The sequence below is a fragment of the Hyla sarda genome, chromosome 1 (genome assembly GCF_029499605.1).
Source record: "Hyla sarda isolate aHylSar1 chromosome 1, aHylSar1.hap1, whole genome shotgun sequence".
Taxonomy (NCBI): domain Eukaryota; kingdom Metazoa; phylum Chordata; class Amphibia; order Anura; family Hylidae; genus Hyla; species Hyla sarda.
The window spans coordinates 343,404,555-343,424,371 of NC_079189.1; the positions used below are offsets into that span (position 1 = coordinate 343,404,555).

The following is a 19,817-nucleotide window of genomic DNA, read 5'->3' on the forward strand; positions in this document are numbered from 1 at the left end:
AGCTACAGTCTGGTTCAGGTGTGTTGTGCTGTGTACTCTGAGGAGAGGCCTAGCTCGAATCTAATCTCAACTGCTCATTCTGCAAGGATCACTCGCACAGTGGAAGTTCATGCCCCTGCAGAGAAGGCTTCAGTACCTTGACAGAACAGTACCTACCAGTATTCATCTGCCAGTCTCACAAGTCCGTATTAATCTGTTTTGTGAAAGCACCACAAGTCCAAGCAAGGCAACAGGGCTCCCAAGGGGTTACGCTGCACTCACCCAAAACCAGCTGTATGTGTATTACAATCTGCACCCAGCTCAGTAAAGACAGTTATCCGTAACCTGACGTCTGTGTGTTCATTTACTCCCCGTGTCTGGCCCAGGAGAAGCTGTCCCCAACCTCAGACTGTGTATAGGATAATGGTGCCCTGACATCACAAAGTGATCAGGTATTTCCACTAACACCATCCCGTGGCACCACACATGACATGTTGACCACTGAACACTGCAGGACTGGTATGTGTCCCAGGAGGCAGGGGACCCCTAGTGGCCAGTTTTTTGACTGGCTTTTTCAGTATGAAATACTTAAAATTTTGTGATGTAAGCAATTGCAAAACATTTTGATATCTGACAGTGCCCATTTAAGTAGAAATTACCACATTAGTAACAATATGAATATCTCCTGAACGGCTGCACCGATTCACCTAAAAGAGTTCGTGCAGGTGATCCCATTTCTATCTACCTGTATATTCCAGTTAGTGCAGATGACCCTGTTGTCAGTATCCCTTTAAACCAGTCAAACCAAAATAATTTAACAAGCCCTCTTGACTAAGTAAATAATCTGTAATAAGTACAGATAAAGTATACAATTTTACCTTTGCCATCTGACAGCCTGGTGTCCCTACAGCTGCTTCACAACAACTGTAGCGTGTTTCCATTCCACCTGGGACTTTAAAATCAGAAATATTGAATTAAGGCCATTTTAGCCAACAGCTCTACTGATCTTTTTACTACAAAAGAAAACAAACTAACTTGCCTTTATGTCTCAAAACTCTCCCAGAGTGATAGGTGCACTCTTCTTTACGTAGGTGCTTTCCATGCAGTGTTACAGAGTAGGTTTCTCCACACCTACAGCACACTCGTCTTAATGCTATGGAGAACAAAAATGTTAAAATGAAGGTTTGGGGCCTTAGTTCGCATGCGTTTTGACATAGGAATCAGACAGTTTGGTCCTGAAGCAATTACCTCTAGTTTTTAATGTTTATTTATTTATTTATTTTTTAAGTAGTTATCTGGTGTTTAGCTAAGTATAGTGTTTTGTTTCTGGCTCTAGAAGGATATGAATTTTAGCCAGTCTCTGTCCCCTGCAGAACTTGTTTATTCCTTCCATTTCCCGATCTTCTGTTTTCTTCCCGCTTTCAAGATAAGCACTCTGAACAGGACCTGCAAGCTCATCCAATTACTGGCTACAGCACTGTCCAGTGAGTGTCTGGCTGAGGTAGCAAGTCCTGCTTAGAGTGCTTGTATCAGAAGCAGAAAGACTGAGGAAATGGACAGAGCCGAACAGGAGCTGCTGGGGGACAATGGCTAGTTACGTTTATTTTCTGTTTTGTTCCCCTCCTGATCCCAGCAAGATATGAGTTTTTGCAAAGCGCAGAATATCCATTTTAAGGCCATATTCACAGTGAAATTTTTGAGCTGAATTCTGCAGGAATATTGTGCTCAGAAATTCCCCTGCAGTAAAGTTATAAATTTCAATGGGATCCTGCAGTACTCTGTACACATCTGCTGTGCTGCATTTCTGAGCAGCCCTAGCACTGCCAAATCATGTAAAATGTGTGGAATAGGAACTTGTAGGAAAAATCCAGTACTCACAGAGGAAGATTAAACAATCTTTATTCTTTCATCCTGGAGGCACTGGACGTCACCCGTGTGTGAACCACATCTGATTTCCTCACTGCAGCTACATGTTCTGCTATTCTCATTTAATTGTAGTAGGAGGCTTGGTGCTACACAGGTTCTATTGTATTTATGGGTGGACTCCGTGGAGTAATTCTTTGTATATATTCGGAGTCAGAGGTAGTAGTAATCATACTTTGAAAGAGTGACAAAACGCATTGGGGGTTTTAGCCATATAGTTTTTTGTAGTCCACTGGAGAGATTTTTAAAGATGAAAGAATAAAGGATTATGTTTTATCTTCCTATGTAAATGCTGGATTTCTCCTACAAGTTCCTTTTCAAGTGTTACCTGTGCACCCAGAGTGAAGTTTTAAGAGCCTGCTGACAGGCTCTTAAACTTTTCCTATATTTATAAAATGTGCGGAATGTCTGCCCGCATTTTCTGGCGGACATTTCCGGCAGTGTGAACATGGCCTAAGTCTGCCAACAGTGGCGTAAAAAAGGATTTAAAAAAAAAAAAATTGCAGTGAATCTCGACATTTTTTTAGGAGAAAGAAAAAAAAAAAAAAAAGGGGGGGGGGAGATCAAAGCTGCTTGCGACAAAAATATGGTGGTGGAATCTGTGGCAAAATTGGCTAGTGTTTTACACAATTAAAAAGATGTTTTTTGCACCTCGCTGAACACTGTGGAGGATTTTATACACAACAAACAGCATAAGTCACTTAAAAATGTGGCACATTAGTGTCTAAGTTTACATTAAATAAAGATTATATTTTTGATTATCTTCCCCAATGAACAATTACTTACCATCACTGCCTATAGTTTTTGTTACTGTGCAGTGAATTAGAGCACTGCCAGGTTTGTCAGGGTTTGGCCTTGGATATCCATTCTCTAGTAACTGGTCTTCAGAGAGTAGATACTCCTTGAGAAGGTTGTACAGATTAGACCCAGTAAGTTCTGGGGGGGGGGAATAAAAATAAATAAATAAAATAAAAATAAATAAATAAAATAAAAACAAAAACACACAAACTTTACCTCCCACAGACCAAAACCGTACACAAGGCAGCTGTATGCCACGTGTGCCATTAATTGTGCATCATATTCAAGGAGGTTTTAACAGTATGTGCCTTAGAAGGGATAAATTTACCCCTTCTAAAAGGATAAAGCACACCATACACAGACTTGCGTCACCCAACCATACTGACCATCAGGAAATCTCTTCAGGATCATCTAGCCATGCAATGGTCCAACACTTATGACATATGTTGATAAACCATACGAGCATCTGATGTGACACCAAGACAGAAGGTGTGTTCCCCTTCTTACAACATGCATGTATGTGATACTGCTTAAAACACTAAACTGAAAATGTAATCTTTGACAGCCCCTATACCTGAATAAGCACTATAAATAAATGCTGGACTCCATGCTACCAAGGTTAGGGGGTTGCATTTACATATCCATATCTGCTCCAGCACTTCAAACTGTACCCATTAACCTAAGTGATCTAGTTAAAAAGAAAAAAATATATATATGTTTTTCAAGATCTAAGACCGGCGGTGTAGTCAACTATGCAGACCACTGTCTGGCCTACTGGCACGGATCCACAGAAGACAACCATACACACCAACAGTAGTGAGGAAACAGAACTCTAGTTGCAGATGCAGCAGCCGATGCATCCGGCGATGCAGGAAACCATGCAGACTACTGTCTGGGTTACTGGAAGGGGTCCGTAGAAGACTTCGTAATGAGCCTTAGGGTCCTTAAGACACATCGGTGCAGTCCTCCATATATACCGCACACAGCAGTGGGGTATCGGAACTGCCGCCACAGATACCTCAGCCGAGACACGTGTGACAAATGGCAGAGGAAACCATGCAGACCAATGTCTGGCGTACTGGTATGGGTGGTGAAGACACAACGGGTCAGATCTCCATATACCGCACCCAGCAGTGGGGTATCGGAACAGCAGACACCTCATCCATGAGACAAAAGACAGAGGAAACCATGCAGACCACTGTCCGGCTTACCGGTATGGGTCCTGAAGACACATCGGTCAATCCTCCATATACCGCACTCATTTTACCATAAAATATATGGCGCAAAAAAAAATATTAATTTTGTGTGGGGAAATTGATAAGAAAACCACAATTTAGCAAATTTTGGAAGGTTTCGTTTTCATGCTGTATACTTTACGGTAAAATAGACCTGTTTTCTTTATTCTGTAGGTCAATACGATTAAAATGATACCCCTGATTGCATACTCTGCGATAATTTTGTATTTTTTTTTAAGCTGTATAATAGAAAACTTTTTAACCAGTGTGCGTTTAGAATCCCTCTATTTTGCTGACCTATAACTTATTTTTTCGTATAAGCGGCGGTATGAGGGCAAACTTTTTGCTCCGTGATCTGTACTTTTTTTTTTATACCACATCTGCATATATAAAGCTTCCAAATTAAATTGATAAGAAAATTGTATTAGAATAAAATGTATAATTAAAAAATGAATAAAAAAGCAGCAATTTGGGATTTTTTATAAACGTTCACACGTACGGGATAATTAACATTTTAATAGTTCGGATATTTACGCATGTGGCGATACCAAATATGTGTTTGTTTATTAAAAACTAAAATGTATAAATTTTTGGGGGAAAAACGGACAATTTACATTCTTATTTTAATTTTTTATACTTTTATTTATACACTTCAATAGTCCCCATAGGGGACTATTTATAGCAATCATTCGATTGCTAATACTGTTCAGTGCTATGGATAGGGCATAGCACTGATAAGTGTTATCGGTCATCATCTGCTCTGGTCTGCTTGATCTCAGACCAGAGCAGAAGAGGAGTGGAATGCAACGGAGGCAGGTTAAGGCACCTCCGTCTGCCGTTCTGGATGATCAATCATCCATTTTAGTGACTGCAGCGCTGCAGATGCCATGATCTGTATTGATCATGGCATCTGAGGGGTTAATGGCGGACATCTGCATGATCGCGGATGTCCGCCATTACCGGCGGGTCCCTGGCTGCTATCAGAAGCCGGGACCTGCCGCACATTTACGTATAGGACGTAAATGTAGGTCCTGGTGCATAAAGTACCATGGCACACGGAAGTACATTTACGTCCTGCGACGTTAAGAGGTTAAGCCAAGGTTGAGTGTTCCTGAAAAAAAAATTAATGAAATAAATTGTTCACCTACCATTTTTATCAACTTGATTTTTCAATCCACCTTTCATCTTTTTGCCGTCTGACTTCTGCAAGCCTAAACATTTCAAAATAATTGGACATCAGATTTTAAAACATATAATTCAATTAAAAGGAAGCTTTACCAGGTAGGAAAGACTTAAAGCCATTGCTCAATCAGGAATCTGTGCGTAAAATTACTACATTTTATTTCTTAAAAGTACAGTACAGACATGGAGAATGATGACATTTTGAACTCAAGTGCTAGTTATTCAGTAAGTAAGAACCTTAAACATGTGCAAATATTTAAAGCCACCAGCAACCGATCACATTTCACTGTGAAAAACTATGGCCTTCACAGACATAAAGACTTCATGATTCTGTTGCACTTGGCAACTACCTATTTCTACCAAACACTAGACATAATCCTGACAAAACTTGCAAACCACTGCATATGACCCCTTAAAGGGGTACTCCACTGCCCTGCTTCTGGAGCTCCGCTCCCCAGCGTCCGGAAGTTTATTGTTCTGAACGCTGTACGCGGGCTTTCGTGTTCAGGGCCGCCCCTCGTGACGTCACGCCCGCCCCTTCCCATACTTTCGTTGAGGGGGCAGGCGTGACGTCACGAGGGGCGGCCCTGAACACGGAAGCCCACACACAGTGAACGGAACAATGAACTTCCGGACGCTGGGGAGCGGAGCTCCGGAAGCAGGGCAGCGGAGTACCCCTTTAAAGACTCGGCCCATATTGACCTTAAAAAGGAGAGCAGTTACCCGTTCAACCACACTAAACATGATACACTAGGTTATAATGTGGGTGAACAGGCGACCAATGCAGGGTTGCTGACCTATATACGAACCTGCAGTCCAGTGGCTGATCCCTCTGAAGTTTGGCTTCTTCCAGCACTGAATTGCGTGCTGGAGGCGGGCCCCCCGGCTGGATTCGATTCATGGATGCTGGTCAAGTGAGCACGTGTGCCTACAGAGCGCTCATATGACCAGCGCCAATGAATATTCAAATCCAGCCGGCGGGCCCGCTTCCAGTGCGCAATTCAGTGCTGGAAGAAGCCAAACTTCAGGAGGGACCAGGCGCTGGACTGCAGGTACGTATATAGGTCAGAAACCCTGCATCGGTCTCCTGTTCACCCACACTATAACCGGGTGTATCGGGTTTAGTGTGGGTGACAGTTTCCTTTTAAAGACCGCGCCATTTTTTGCAAATCTGATTAGGAATTAACTCTGGGCTGCTTTTAGTCTGATTCAGAGAGTTTTTTCATGACCTTCTTTAAAATAGTGGTAAATTTTTGTCAATACTTGCATAGTTTCTTTGTGAAAAAATTTGAAAACTGCTTATAAAAGCAAAATGGACGTGCCAAATAAATATATATATTGATTCACATATACAATATGTCCACTTTATGTTGGAATCATACAGTTGACATTTGACTTTTGGAAGACATCAGAGGGCTTTAAAGTATAGCAGCAATTTTCCAGATTTTCACAAAAAAATTCAAAATCTCAAATTTTTTACTGACCAGTTCAGTTTGAAGTGGATTTGAGGGTCTAAGAAATCCCCCACAAATTACCATTAAAGTGCACCCATCAAAGTATTCAAAATTACATTCAGAAAGCTTAATAGAGATGAGCAAAGTTACAGAAGTCACAAACTTCTCAGATAAAGTCCTAGGAGAGTGCTCATTTTTTTTGGCAATGTTATAGACCCCATAGAGGGCTATAACATTGCACACACAAGCATGTTTGTGTAAAAAAACTATTTTTTTTATGCTGTGTAGCCCCCCCCCCCCCCCCAACTTTTCCTTTTCATAAGGGGTAAAAGTAGAAAAAGCCCCCCCCCAAAATTTGTAACAATTTCTAGCACAGTAGCACTAAACTGTTGCCTTGAAGTATGACAGGGCTCTGGAGTAAGAGCTCCATGCGCATTTGAGGCCTAAATTAGGTATTTGCATAGGGGTGCACTCTGAAGCAAGCAGGGTGCCTCCAGCTGTTGCAAGAGCACAACTACCAGCATGGCTGTTCGGCCATGCTGGGAGTGGTTGCTTTGAAACAGCTGGAGGCTCAATTTAGGAAACAGTGCCATACAAGGAGTACATTTTTATTGGTTGGGGGGTTAACTAAGTGTGTGTATATGTAGGTCTCTATTTTGTAGTGCAGGTGTTTTTGCAATACATACACACTGTCAGGTTTACGAGTTTCCCACTACAAGTTTGAGCAACAGCGGATTTTCTGCAACTCAAACTAAGCAGAAAACTGTCAACCTGCCTGTGTGCACTAGCTGTTGCATAACTACAACTCCCAGCATACCTTGACAGCCGAAGGGCATGCTGGGAATTGCAGTTATGCAACAACTGGAGGCACACAGCTATAACTCCCAGCATGCCCTTTATCTGTGTGCATGTTGTGAGTCGTTAAGCAAAAGCTAATTAAAAAAAAAAAAAAAAAGGCCACATGCTGTTGCATAGAGGCAACTCCCAGCATGCATGTACAGCCAAAGGGCATGCTGCGAGTTGTAGTTATGTGCCTCCAGCTGTTGCATAATTGCAACACCAAGCATACTTTGACTGTCCGTGCATGCTGGGAGTTGTAGCTATACAACAGCTGATAGCACTTTATTCCGTCAACAAGTGTGCCTCCAGCTGTTGCGCAATAAGTATAACGAACAAAACAAGCCTGAACCTTGCAAAAATAGTTGTCATAGTTGTCAGCTTTTGGAGCTCCACTCAACTCCTCAAGGCAGCAATCAATCATGTATACATATGTGGGGAAACAACAATTCAAATAGAGCAGTTCATGAACAGTACCCTATAGGGCAATCACTCACAGATCCACTGGTATTCTGTTTCTCTCTCTATTCTCTTGTAGACAGTAAAAGTAAGTGGGGGGAGAGTGAAATAAAACTTAACTTCTAATCTAATTCATTAAAAGTCACACAGTTGTTTGGAAATCACGGAAGACACTGATGACTGTCCTCTGACACATGACGCAAATATACCATATCACTTGCAGTTAATATACAAATAAAATAGAATATTGCCAGAGTACATACTGCACCAGCTGTAAACAAATATCTGGCACTCTGATGACTCACTTCCCAACACGTTTCGGTACACCAGTGACCTCATCACGGACTGTTTTGAATTGTTAACGGACACACACTTTATGCAGAGGACTGTGCATTTACACACCAATGCCCTGTAGCATTAGGGTCATAGATATCATGTGTAGCTGCAAATGCATAAAGGGCTGCCAATACAGTCACAGTCCTAAATGAAATTAAAGTGGTATTCCGGCTTTAGACATTTTATCCCCTAGTGACATCACGCCCCCTCCCTTCATGTCTATGGGAGGGGGTGTAACGGCCATTACGCCACCTCCCATAGACCTGAATAGAGGGGGCGTGACGCGACATCATGAGGGGGGGGGGGGGTCATGGCATTAATTTCTCCAGTCCTGAAAACTTCCGGTTTCCGAGTCTGGAGACGCAGCTCCGCACATAATGCAGGTACTGCAGAGATCGCAGGGGGTCCCATCGGCAGGCCCCACGCAATCAGACATCTTATCCCCTATCCTTTGGATAGGAGATAAAATGTCTAAAGCTGGAATATGCCTTTAAGGCAGTCTTGATAAATCAGCACCACCTAATATAGACTGAAGTGGTACATAGAGCTGATCAACAACCAGAAACCGTGATTCGATTCTGGCCACTGTGGGTACACTTAGAGAGCTCGTAGGATGCCAGAATTGAATCACCGGATTCTGGTTGCTGTTCAGCTCTGTATGTACCACCTGAGGCTATGATAATATTAAGGAAGTCTTGATAAATCATCACCACCTAATTTCATTTTGGGGTGTGACTGAACTGGCAGCTCTTTATGAATTTGCAATTACACATGATATCTATGACCCTAATGCTACAGGGGATTGGTGTGTAAATGCACAGTCCTCTGTTTTGAATTGTTTATGGACACACACTTTATGCAGCCCCTGATTAGGTCATCAAGACCGGTGTACCGAAATGCCTAGGGCAGTGTGAGTCGTCTGAGTGCCAGATATTTGTTTATAGCTAGTGCAGTATGTACTCTGGCAGTATTATATTTTATTTGTATGTTAAATGCGAGTGATATGGTATATTTGCGTCTTGTGTGTCAGAGGACAGTCTGTCTTCTGCGCTTTCCAAACCACTGTGTGTATGACTTAATGGATTAGATTAAAGGTCAAGTTTTATTTTACTATCTCCCCCCACTTTTTCTCAATCATCGGGATAGGTGGGTAGACACCTGCATATGTCTACGTCTTCATTACGTTTCTCTTGCTGCATGCTGCAGTCCTTGCCTCTGACTCTCCCAGCCATGGACACGACTGCGGACCCTCTTAGTCATGCATGTCAGTGTGATGTCCCCTACCAGAATATATATGCTCTGAATCAGCAAACACTGCTAATACTGACCATACCAATAGGTTACCTTGAGAATGTCTTCATGTGCAGGTCTTGTCAGTATTAGGCTGGGTTCACACCACGTTTTTCAAATACGGTTACCGTATACGGTTTTCCGCTAAAAAACGTATGGCAAAAACTGTATGCAACCTTATACAACCGTATGACTCCAAATTAAAATGTATACGGTTTTTCCCCGTACGGTTCTATCCGTTTGCATCAGTTTTTGCCAACGGTTTTGCTATTTTGTTGGAATTAGTTTTCCAGCAATTTAATAAAGTTACTATTGTTCTATTGAAATTCCAATCTGCGCATGTGTCAACTCCAAAAACGGATTAGAAAAACCGTGTGCAACCGTATTCTGAAATTCTGTGTACGGTTCTCATAGACAACAATGTTAAAAGAACCGCATACGGTTCACATACGGTTCTCCAACCGGAGGCAAAAACTTGGTCGACAGCGTTTTTGCCTACGTTTGAAAAATCGGCAAAACCGTATCAGAGGCAAAACGGATACAACCGTACACAACATTTGGAATACGGTTTACAATGCATTCTCTATGCATACGGTTTCGGATACGGTCGTATACGTTTTTTTGTGGAAACCCGTATACGGTAACTGTATTTGAAAAACGTGGTGTGAACCCAGCCTTAGTGTTTGCCGATTCATAGCGTGTATATTCGGGTGGGGGACAGCACACTGACACATCTGGACGGTGAAAGTTGATGTATAAACCGAGTGCATAGACTTACCATTATCTGTTCATGATACGTGTATTTGTGATTGGTGGCAACTCTGTATTTGATAGTAATGTGCATGGGTCCTTATCTGCACACTAACTAGTATTCATTAGCAAGATTTTTTTTTTTTATTCATATACCCTCTCCTTAGCTATTCTGTGAAGTATCTATGTGTCAGTGTTTATTATAGCCTTTTATATATTTGATATAAAACCAGATGCTCTTCAGTTTCTCTTACCAAGTTGCACATTTTGCTGGTCTCTTAATTTTTTAAGGCTGTTAACCGCTATATTAAGATACATATTTTTACTCCCACATCTATCATAAATTGACTTTTCTTCTGCCAAGGCCTATATTAAAAAAAAACAAAAAAAACGGGAGAAAAAGGTTAAATATTGAATCTTAAGGATCACAACAGACAGGAATACTGGAAGATTCTTACAGATGTTTAAATGTACAACTATTCCTTATAACTGGGTTTGAAAGACATCACAAAAAGAACTAACCACCAAAATGGATAATGTACTATGCCTATTCGGCCTCTATACAGCCAAGGCCTAGGCTTAAAAGGAGAACTCCAGTGAAACTTAAAAGGAAAACGGTCACCTGTTCACCCTCACTGTAACTCGATACACCGGGTTATACTGCAGGCAAACAGGGGAGAGATGCGGGGTCTGACTGCTACACCTATCTACACCGATTATCTCTGGGATGGGACACAGACTCTCGCAGAGTTGTCTACTATTAGACGGCATGCCCTTTATTTCTATGAGAGCACCGATTCCTGAGTGCTGTAGTCTGGTTTTTTTCCGCGTTCCCATAGAAATGTATGGAGTGCATGCTTCCTGTAACACGCACTCCACATAGAGCGTGGGGGCCCCCATCACATGAACCCGCCCCCCCCTGCACAGGCGTAGCTTCTGGGCCCCGATGCAAAATCTGCAACAGGGGTCCATATGCCAATTCTATTACTGGTCTCTAATAGGGCAGATGTGCTTTGGGGCCCCTTTAGGCACCAGAGCCCTGGTGCGACTGCTACCTCTATAGCTATGCCCATGCCCCTCTGTGATCATCTACTTATTCTCACTAATTTTTGAAGGATATCTCCTTTAACCCAACTGGTAAAACTTAACGATTTTGGGGGGGGTTAACGGGAGTTCCTTGCTATAGTTGATTCCTTAAGTACCATCAAAACCCTAACTAACTGTCAGATGTCTTCTGCTCAGTATCTCACCAAGAAAATAAAAACGCATGGGTGGAATTTATTGGCTAGTCTCTTGAGCTTTATCTTACATGAGTGCATAAAAAAAACAAAAAAAAAAACACACACAATATATTTATGTGTCTGTACATAATCCAATCAAGTTTTACTAATCCATTATACAAAAAATAAAATTGGCAGATCGTAAACCTTATCAAAGGCTTCCTGAACAGTTGCAGATTCCTTCAAGAACACTTCAACAAAGGAGTTTACATAGCGCTGTCTTGTTTCATGTGGTACTTTAGATCCACTTTCCGTTGTCACAGTCTGCCTTTTACGTGTAGGTATCTAAATACAAAATTAAAATTATATATTTTCATGAACAACTAACATTTATTGGTAGAGATCTTTAATGTATCAGATTGTATTATCAGATGGCTTAGTCTTCATGAAATCAGATTTCCATTCTGTGAGCAATTTACAGTAGCAGATATGCTAATAACATGTCAAGAATGACAAAAACTTAAAGTACTGGTGTTACCAAATAAAGGATGATTCTTTTAAATCTCAACCCAATATCTAGGTCTATTGTTACCAGTGGCACTCTGAGTACAATCATCCTGTTTGTACACAATTACTTATCATCTGTATAGTGGTGTGAAGCTTCCTACCTCGAGAAGTACACAAAACGGCTGTCTCTACAGACAGCAGTTCTTACTTTTTAACCCAGTTATGTTGTACAGATGTACAACCTTTTTGTTCTTTATTGTAACTACTGATTGGGAGTCACGATTTTCTACTCAATATACTAGAAGTAGTACTATTTCTGCTTAATGCTGAGCACCAATTTATGTAGATGGCATCGTGAAAACATGGAAGATTGAAAACATTATTAACCTATTGATGTCAGATCTAAAGAGCAGTGCCAGACAGTCTTTCCGATATAGTTATGAATATTTTTACAAATAAAGTGCTGGGATAGCTCACAGTTCGATACCCAATGTATTAGACCGGGCTAGCCAGAGAATGCATCTATACCCATGGTGCTAAGACTGAGTGACAGTATTCATTTTCAATTCGATATGTGTACAAATAATTTAAAATTTAATATATAGTTTATTTCATAGTTTAAAATTCTACAGTATAAAAAAAAAAAAAATTTATGTAACACCCACAGGGCCCTTGTGGGTGACCAAAAAGAGTACAGATAAAGATAGCTGTTAAAGAATATAAAAAGGACCACACCAAAAAAAAAAAAAAAAAAAAAAAAAAAAGGCAAACCTTTTGAAAAAGCTACTAAGTCTAGGACTTCTTTGAATTGCTATGTTGCAATATGTAACAATGAGAATCAATATGTAGCAACAATGGTAGCGATGTGGCAGCAGTCTGGGAAAGCGCAAAAAGATTGGTCCTGTAAACAGTCACTATTTATACAGTTCATTACGAGTGCAGCTGTGATTCATAATAATGCTATATACTCATTCGCTTTTATATCCAATGGATAGCATAGTGTTCCTGTGGGGAAAAAAAAAAAAAAAAAGAATGTTTCCAGTAATGAAGAAAAGCAGTGCCGATTCCACTTTGCATACAGCTGGATGTCCGCCTCGCTAGTACTCAATATTCAAATTTTCCCGATTTTAAAATCCAAGCAAGTCCGGCAAGTAAAAGTTGTAGTACCATGTACCCATTTTGTGCAGTTACAAGCAGGAAACCCCTGCGAGCCATCTGAGTGTTCAGAAGTACTGGATGAAAAAAAGTGAAGAGTCTCACTGGGTACGGGTGTAAATGTGAGTCAGAGTATAGTTAGAGTGATGTGCTGTGGATGGATCAAAGCTTGCCGGAAACAACCTCGTGGTAGGGTTGCATGGCAAGCAGGGCTTCTTTCAAATAAAAAAAAAAAAAATACAGCAATGTTAGTGTATCTTTTCAAAGACACACTGCCAAACGGCAAGCTCTGAACCACCCATAGCACATTTATTTGCTGCTACATATTGATGCTCATTGAATTGCTGTGTAGCAATGTTGCAAACACTTACTTGCTGCAAACTTTTTTGAAAATGCTACACATAATATAAAAAAATAATAAAATTATATATACTCATGTGGGGATTTTAATAATTTTTAACAGTTATCTGTACGATTTGTGGTCACCCAGAATTTAATTTTAATCTATGAAACTATTTACATTTCATTTTAAATATTTGTACACATTTGCTGTAAACTATGTAACAACTGACATCGCACAATATAAAAGACACTTAAGACATTACTACTTTTACTCTGCCTTCATGCACCAAGAAATTAGACTAATTCTCTTTAATTTGAAAATTGGAATAGTTACCTTCATTGGTGGTATTGGCATGGTCCTTTTCTGCGGGATGATCGATTTAATGCATGCACTTTCTTGAAATAATCCACTCAACTGATTTCTAACTGGGACGACAGGTTGGACTTCAACTAAATTGAGACAAACTGCCAATGTAAAATATCTAGTTATATTTTAGTAAACATAGAAAAGGAAAATACAGAAAATTCTTGGTCTTATGTGCACACCCCTTAATAAATCTGGCAGAGCAATGGCTGCCTGTGCACCACCCATTGAAACCTACACTACCACAAAGCTAGTGTACATTGCAGCTACAATTTTAAGGCAAGACAAAATGCTCCTATTATGCTATTAACTTCTTTACTTAAAACCCAGCAGCAAATAAGTACTGTATGTATTCAAAAAGATTTTTTACATGTGAGGTGCTGACAAATATGCTGCACCGTAACCAAACATAGTATAATATATGGTCCAATCAGGATATAGCGTAGGTGATATAGGCAACTTCCTTTGTTGCTCAGCAGTGTTTAACAGAAGTTTTTTGTGCCCTCAGTTTTACCATATCTTTATAATTAATATATATTATATATATATATATATATATATATATATATATCACCATCTGTGTAATTATATATATTTATTTTTTTGCCTCTATTCTTTCATAGTCTTTTTTGTAATAAATATTCTCATTTATGCTCATATTTTAATTCTTTTTTCTCTTATCCCAATTCCTATTTTAATTTTATTCCATTCTTTATATCTTTGCACCCTTTTCATTGTTCTCTCACTTCCATATTACTTTCCATATTATTTTCGGACTTATTTTACAATTGCCTTTATATTCATATTTGGCATTCGCTTTCTCCTGCTTATTTCATTATAAATTTACTTACCTAAGTTATTCCTGCCGTCCCGATGACTTCAGACAGTTTCCGTCGCTTTTCCCGCTGGTCTTCTCTTCGCATCTTCTTTTCCTCCTGCGTCCTCACCGCCATCTTCTCCTCAGTCGTTCACTCGAGCACACAGGCGCGCGTGCCTTAACTGTTATCCTCTCGCGCGACCTCACCGGCAGTGAGGTGATCTCCTTCCTGGCTTGAGCAGGCTCACATCATTCACCTCAGAGTGACGGAGCCTGACAGACACCTACTCACTGTATCCTCATTGGCCATATTTAATTTAAATTGTTGCTAATTGTTCCTAATTCGTTCATTTCTTCTGAAAAATTTTATTTCTTATCCTATGCTGCCACCCTGTGGCTCTTATTACATTACATTCATATATTCAGAAAATGTTACCTCATGATTGTATTTACTGTTTAATACTTTATTTTATTATCTAATTTGGGTTAATTACTTAATTGATTGACTATTTACAATATATTTACATATATGTTTATGGTCTCGTTTCTGTATATGCATATATATTTAATTTCCCATATATGTACACTTATTTGTTTATACAAATTTATATATTAATTTACTATTATTACATTGACTTATTATTCCTTAATTCCGATTTCAGTATACTCTGCGGATTTTTACTAATTTGAATAAAACTACATTCTTAATATGTCCGAGGAGAATTCTGGGATTAATAAAGAATCTTATTGCCATGCTCACCTCCAATTTATGGTGAATGAGTCAGTATCTAAATCTGTGGATTCAGCTTTAAAATCAGCGGTCTCGGTAGTCCAGGAATTCATTTCCAAATCATTTCAAGCCCTTAATCGCCCTTCCACTATGGATGTAATGCCTTTCCCCCCGACCACTCCAACGGACATCTTTTGTTCACCGGAGAAGTCCGTCTCTAACTTAGCCAGGGGTATTAAGGGTCCTGGAAATTCTAAATCCAAGAAACACCACATTTCTGAGGGACCATACAATTCCAAATTGAATAGACCTTAAAAAGGGTGTTTCCCCATGATCCTAAAACACTCAGTTACTGAGGATACATTACCTAGCGGGACTAATCCTCCCCAGATTTTACCCTCAACCCTTGAGGAAGTTCAAACAAAAAAGGTTCATAAATCCCCTCACAGAGCTAAACCCGACTCCTTTAATGAAAGCTCATATAACGAGTCTGACCATTCAGATATTGCAGATGTAACCAACATTTTATATGTTTGAGGAAAGTGGAGAAGACCATGATGACCCTGCTTTGCAGGAAGACAATACTGTAAGAGAATCAGAAGATATTCTTTTTGACCCTGCTCCGATTCACCACCCTCGTTTAGGTGAATAGCTACCTGACCCTCTAGTAGCAAAATTTTTGTCTATTTGGACACACAAGAGTTTGGACCGGGTATCCCGGAATAAACTCAGATCGGAACACCCTCGCCCAACTCTTCCCCACCATTGTTCAGTTACACTGGAACTGGATCCTTATGACAAAGTTTTTATACAAGACGGGATTTAATCCCAAGAAAGGGATAGACAGAATCTTTAAGTCCTGTCAGGACAAGCTGATGGATATTTTGGGACCTCTTACCAAGATCCTAGATCTTGCCCAAGAGGCTACTAGAATGGGTGTTCCAGTTGACACAGCTACCCTCTATGGTTGGGCCCAACGAGCGGTTTGCTTCTTTGGCAACGCCAATGCGGCCCTGGCAACGGAACGTAAACGTGCCATCTTATTAAAAATTGATCCCCAAGTGACTAATCTCGCTACCAACGAACCTCCCAATCCAACAGAAGGTTTATTGTTTGGGAATGATTTTATTAGAGAATTGAACAAATACGTTGGTTTATTTTCGTCTTTGAGCAAAGCTCAGACGTCCATGAAAAAAAAGTTTTTCCCCAAAAGGTTTTTGGGAGGGCCGGAAAAGGACGGAGCCACTTTTCCAGCCGAACCGCTCATAGTAGAGCTCAATTCAGAGGCTCATACAATCCTTCCCAATCACAATTTCCAGGCCCATCTTCCGCCCCAAATCCATTTTTTCCCTACAGAAGTAGACCATGGAGGGCTAGCAACCAGAGGATTCTCAAGGTCCAGACCTCCTACAGGTAAGTTTACAACAGTCTTTTTCCCCAAGGATTCCATTAGGTGGAAGACTCATACAATTTTTCCCAAAATTGGGGTATGATTACTTCAGACTCATGGATTCTAAATACTGTACAACGTTATCAGATAGTTTATCACCAATCCGACTCAACTCTCTCTTCCTCACCCCATACAATTCTCTCTATCAGACAGACAACTCAGATCTGGAAGTGAAGCAATTGTATCGGTTATGTTACAATCCCCAGGTTACCTAAGCAATCTTTTTCTAGTGAAAAAGAAAGATTGAGGTCACAGACCGGTCATCAATCTCAGAACCCTATACAACCTGGTGGTATACCGACATTTCAAAATGGAAGGAATTCACCTTCTAAGAGACGTTTTATTAAAAAACGATTGGCTAGCCAAAATAGACTTAAAAGATGCATATCTGACAGTTCCAATTCACCCAGAATCACAAATCTTTCTACAATTTCTTTGGAAAAAATCAAAAGTAGCAATTCACATGCCTTCCATTCGGTCTTTCTTAGGCCCCTTGGTGCTTCACGAAACTTCTGAAGCCGATAGTTGCATCGCTTCGAAGTTGAGGAGTTCTATATCTCGACGATATACTTTTGATGGCCAACACGAAGGATCTTCTACTTCACCTAGATTGGACGTTATCCCTTCTTTCGCATCTAGGCCTCCTTATCAACTTCAAAAAATAAATTCTTGTTCCATCACAAGAACTGGAATTTTTGGGTTTCATGATCACTCAGTTGACCATTCTCAGTCTCCCTCCCAGGAAGCTAAAAACTATCCGGAAGAAGATTCGCCAGGTCCTTTGCAAGGATTTAATATCCCTGAGGACAATAGCTCGAATTGTGGGTCTTCTGGCAGCCTCAATTCAAGCCATATTTCCAGCCCCCCCCCCCCCCCCCTTCATTACAGGGCTCTCCAACGGTTAAAACTTCATTTAACCCCTTAAGGACTCAGCCCATTTTGGCCTTAAGGACTCAGACAATTTAATTTTTACGTTTTCATTTTTTCCTCCTCTCCTTCTAAAAATCATAACTCTTATATTTTCATCCACAGACTAGTATGAGGGCTTGTTTTTTGCGCGACCAGTTGTCCTTTGTAATGACATCACTCATATCATAAAATGTATGGCGCAACCAAAAAACACTTTTTGTGGGGAAATTAAAACGAAAAACGCAATTTTGCTAATTTTGGAAGGTTTTGTTTTCACGCCGTACAATTTATGGTAAAAATGACATGTGTTCTTTATTCTGAGGGTCAATACGATTAAAATGATACCCATTATTATATACTTTTATATTATTGTTGTGCTTAAAAAAAAATCACAAACTTTTTAACTAAATTAGTACGTTTATAATCCCTTTATTTTGATGACCTCTAACTTTATTTTTCCGTATAAGTGGCGGTATGGGGGCTCATTTTTTGCGCCATGATCTGTACTTTTTTTGATACCACATTTGCATATAAAAAACTTTTAATACATTTTTTATAATTTTTTTTTAATAAAATGTATTAAAAAAGTAGGAATTTTGGACTTTTTATTTTTTTTCGTTCACGCCGTTCACCGTACGGGATCATTAACATTTTATTTTAATAGTTCGGACATTTACGCACGCGGTGATACCAAATAGGTCTATAAAAAAATGTTTTTTACGCTTTTTGGGGTAAAATAGGAAAAAAACGGACGTTTTACTTTTTTATTGGGGGAGGGGATTTTTCACTTTTTTTTTACTTTTACTTTTAAATTTTTTTACATTTTTTTTTTTACACTTGAATAGTCCCCATAGGGGACTATTCATAGCAATACCATGATTGCTAATACTGATCTGTTCTATGTATAGGACATAGAACAGATCAGTGTTTTCGGTGCTCTTCTGTTCTGGTCTGCTCGAACACAGACCAGAGCAGGAGACGCCGGGAGCTGCACTGAGGAAGGAGAGGGGACCTCCGTGCGGCGTTATGAATGATCGGATCCCCGCAGCAGCGCTGCGGGCGATCCGATCGTTCATTTAAATGGCGAACTGCCGCAGATGCCGGGATCTGTATTGATCCCGGCACCTGAGGGGTTAATGGCGGACGCCCGCGAGATCGCGGGCGTCGGCCATTGCCGGTGGGTCCCTGGCTGCGATCAGCAGCCGGGATCAGCCGCGCATGACACGGGCATCGCTCCGATGCCCGCGGTTATGCTTAGGACGTAAATGTACGTCCTGGTGCGTTAAGTACCACCTCACCAGGACGTACATTTACGTCCTGCGTCCTTAAGGGGTTAAAGAGAAGGCCTCGGTTATTCCGACAAAAAAATTAGCTTGGTTAGCATCAGGCCGAACAGACTTGACACTCTCTCCCACATCATGAATTTAATTTCTTCATGTTAGGATGACGGTAAGGCCTATAGGACTATCAATCTTTACCGTTCCGCCATTTCTTCTAGACATTTTCTCATTGATAACATTCCAATTGGAAAACACCCTATAATTTGCCAATTATTCGTTTTCGTCGTCCTCCCCTTCCAAAATATTCCTCTACTTGGGATATCAATATTATTCTTGACATGTTCATTTCTTGGGATGATAACGATTTATTATCGTTAAAACTTCTATCATGTAAACTTACGGTTCTCCTATGCCTCATCTCTATCAAATGGGTTTCTGACGTTAGATCTTTGGATCTCTCTCAGACAATTCACTCCACAAGGAGTTTCTCCCCCCCCCCCCCCCCATCTACCGTCGTACGAAAACTAATTTACATTCAGTTTTTTTATCCCTCTTTCCCACACCATGAAAAACTTTGTGTGGTCCGTTGTCACCGATCTTATGAATCCAGAATTGATCCCCTCAGGAATTCTTCTGCTTCCCAATTACTTATTTCTTTTTGTAAACCATACGCTCCAGTCTCTTCACCCACTCTTGCTAGATGGGTCAAACTATGGACATGTCTGGAATTGATATCTCCAAATTTGGTGCACATTCTACCAGAGGAGCTGTTTCTACCAAATTATTTCAATCGGGAGCCT

At 40.4% G+C, this 19,817-nt stretch overlaps 1 protein-coding gene across 4 annotated transcripts in view; it reads right to left on the reverse strand.

Annotated features, from left to right (window-relative positions):
- LOC130273666 (RNA exonuclease 1 homolog) overlaps nt 1-19,817 on the reverse strand; it is a 66,322-nt gene that overhangs the window by 17,815 nt on the left and 28,690 nt on the right. For 2 of the 4 annotated variants that reach the window (XM_056520868.1, XM_056520846.1), the window contains exons 5-11: nt 13,802-13,932; nt 11,671-11,808; nt 10,498-10,609; nt 5,084-5,146; nt 2,689-2,838; nt 1,019-1,132; nt 858-931 (exon numbers count right to left, since the gene is read on the reverse strand). In XM_056520868.1, the coding sequence (XP_056376843.1) occupies nt 858-931; nt 1,019-1,132; nt 2,689-2,838; nt 5,084-5,146; nt 10,498-10,609; nt 11,671-11,808; nt 13,802-13,932 (782 nt within the window). The remainder of the gene's footprint in view (nt 1-857; nt 932-1,018; nt 1,133-2,688; nt 2,839-5,083; nt 5,147-10,497; nt 10,610-11,670; nt 11,809-13,801; nt 13,933-19,817) is intronic. The other 2 variants (XM_056520851.1, XM_056520858.1) reach the window with 2 other exon arrangements.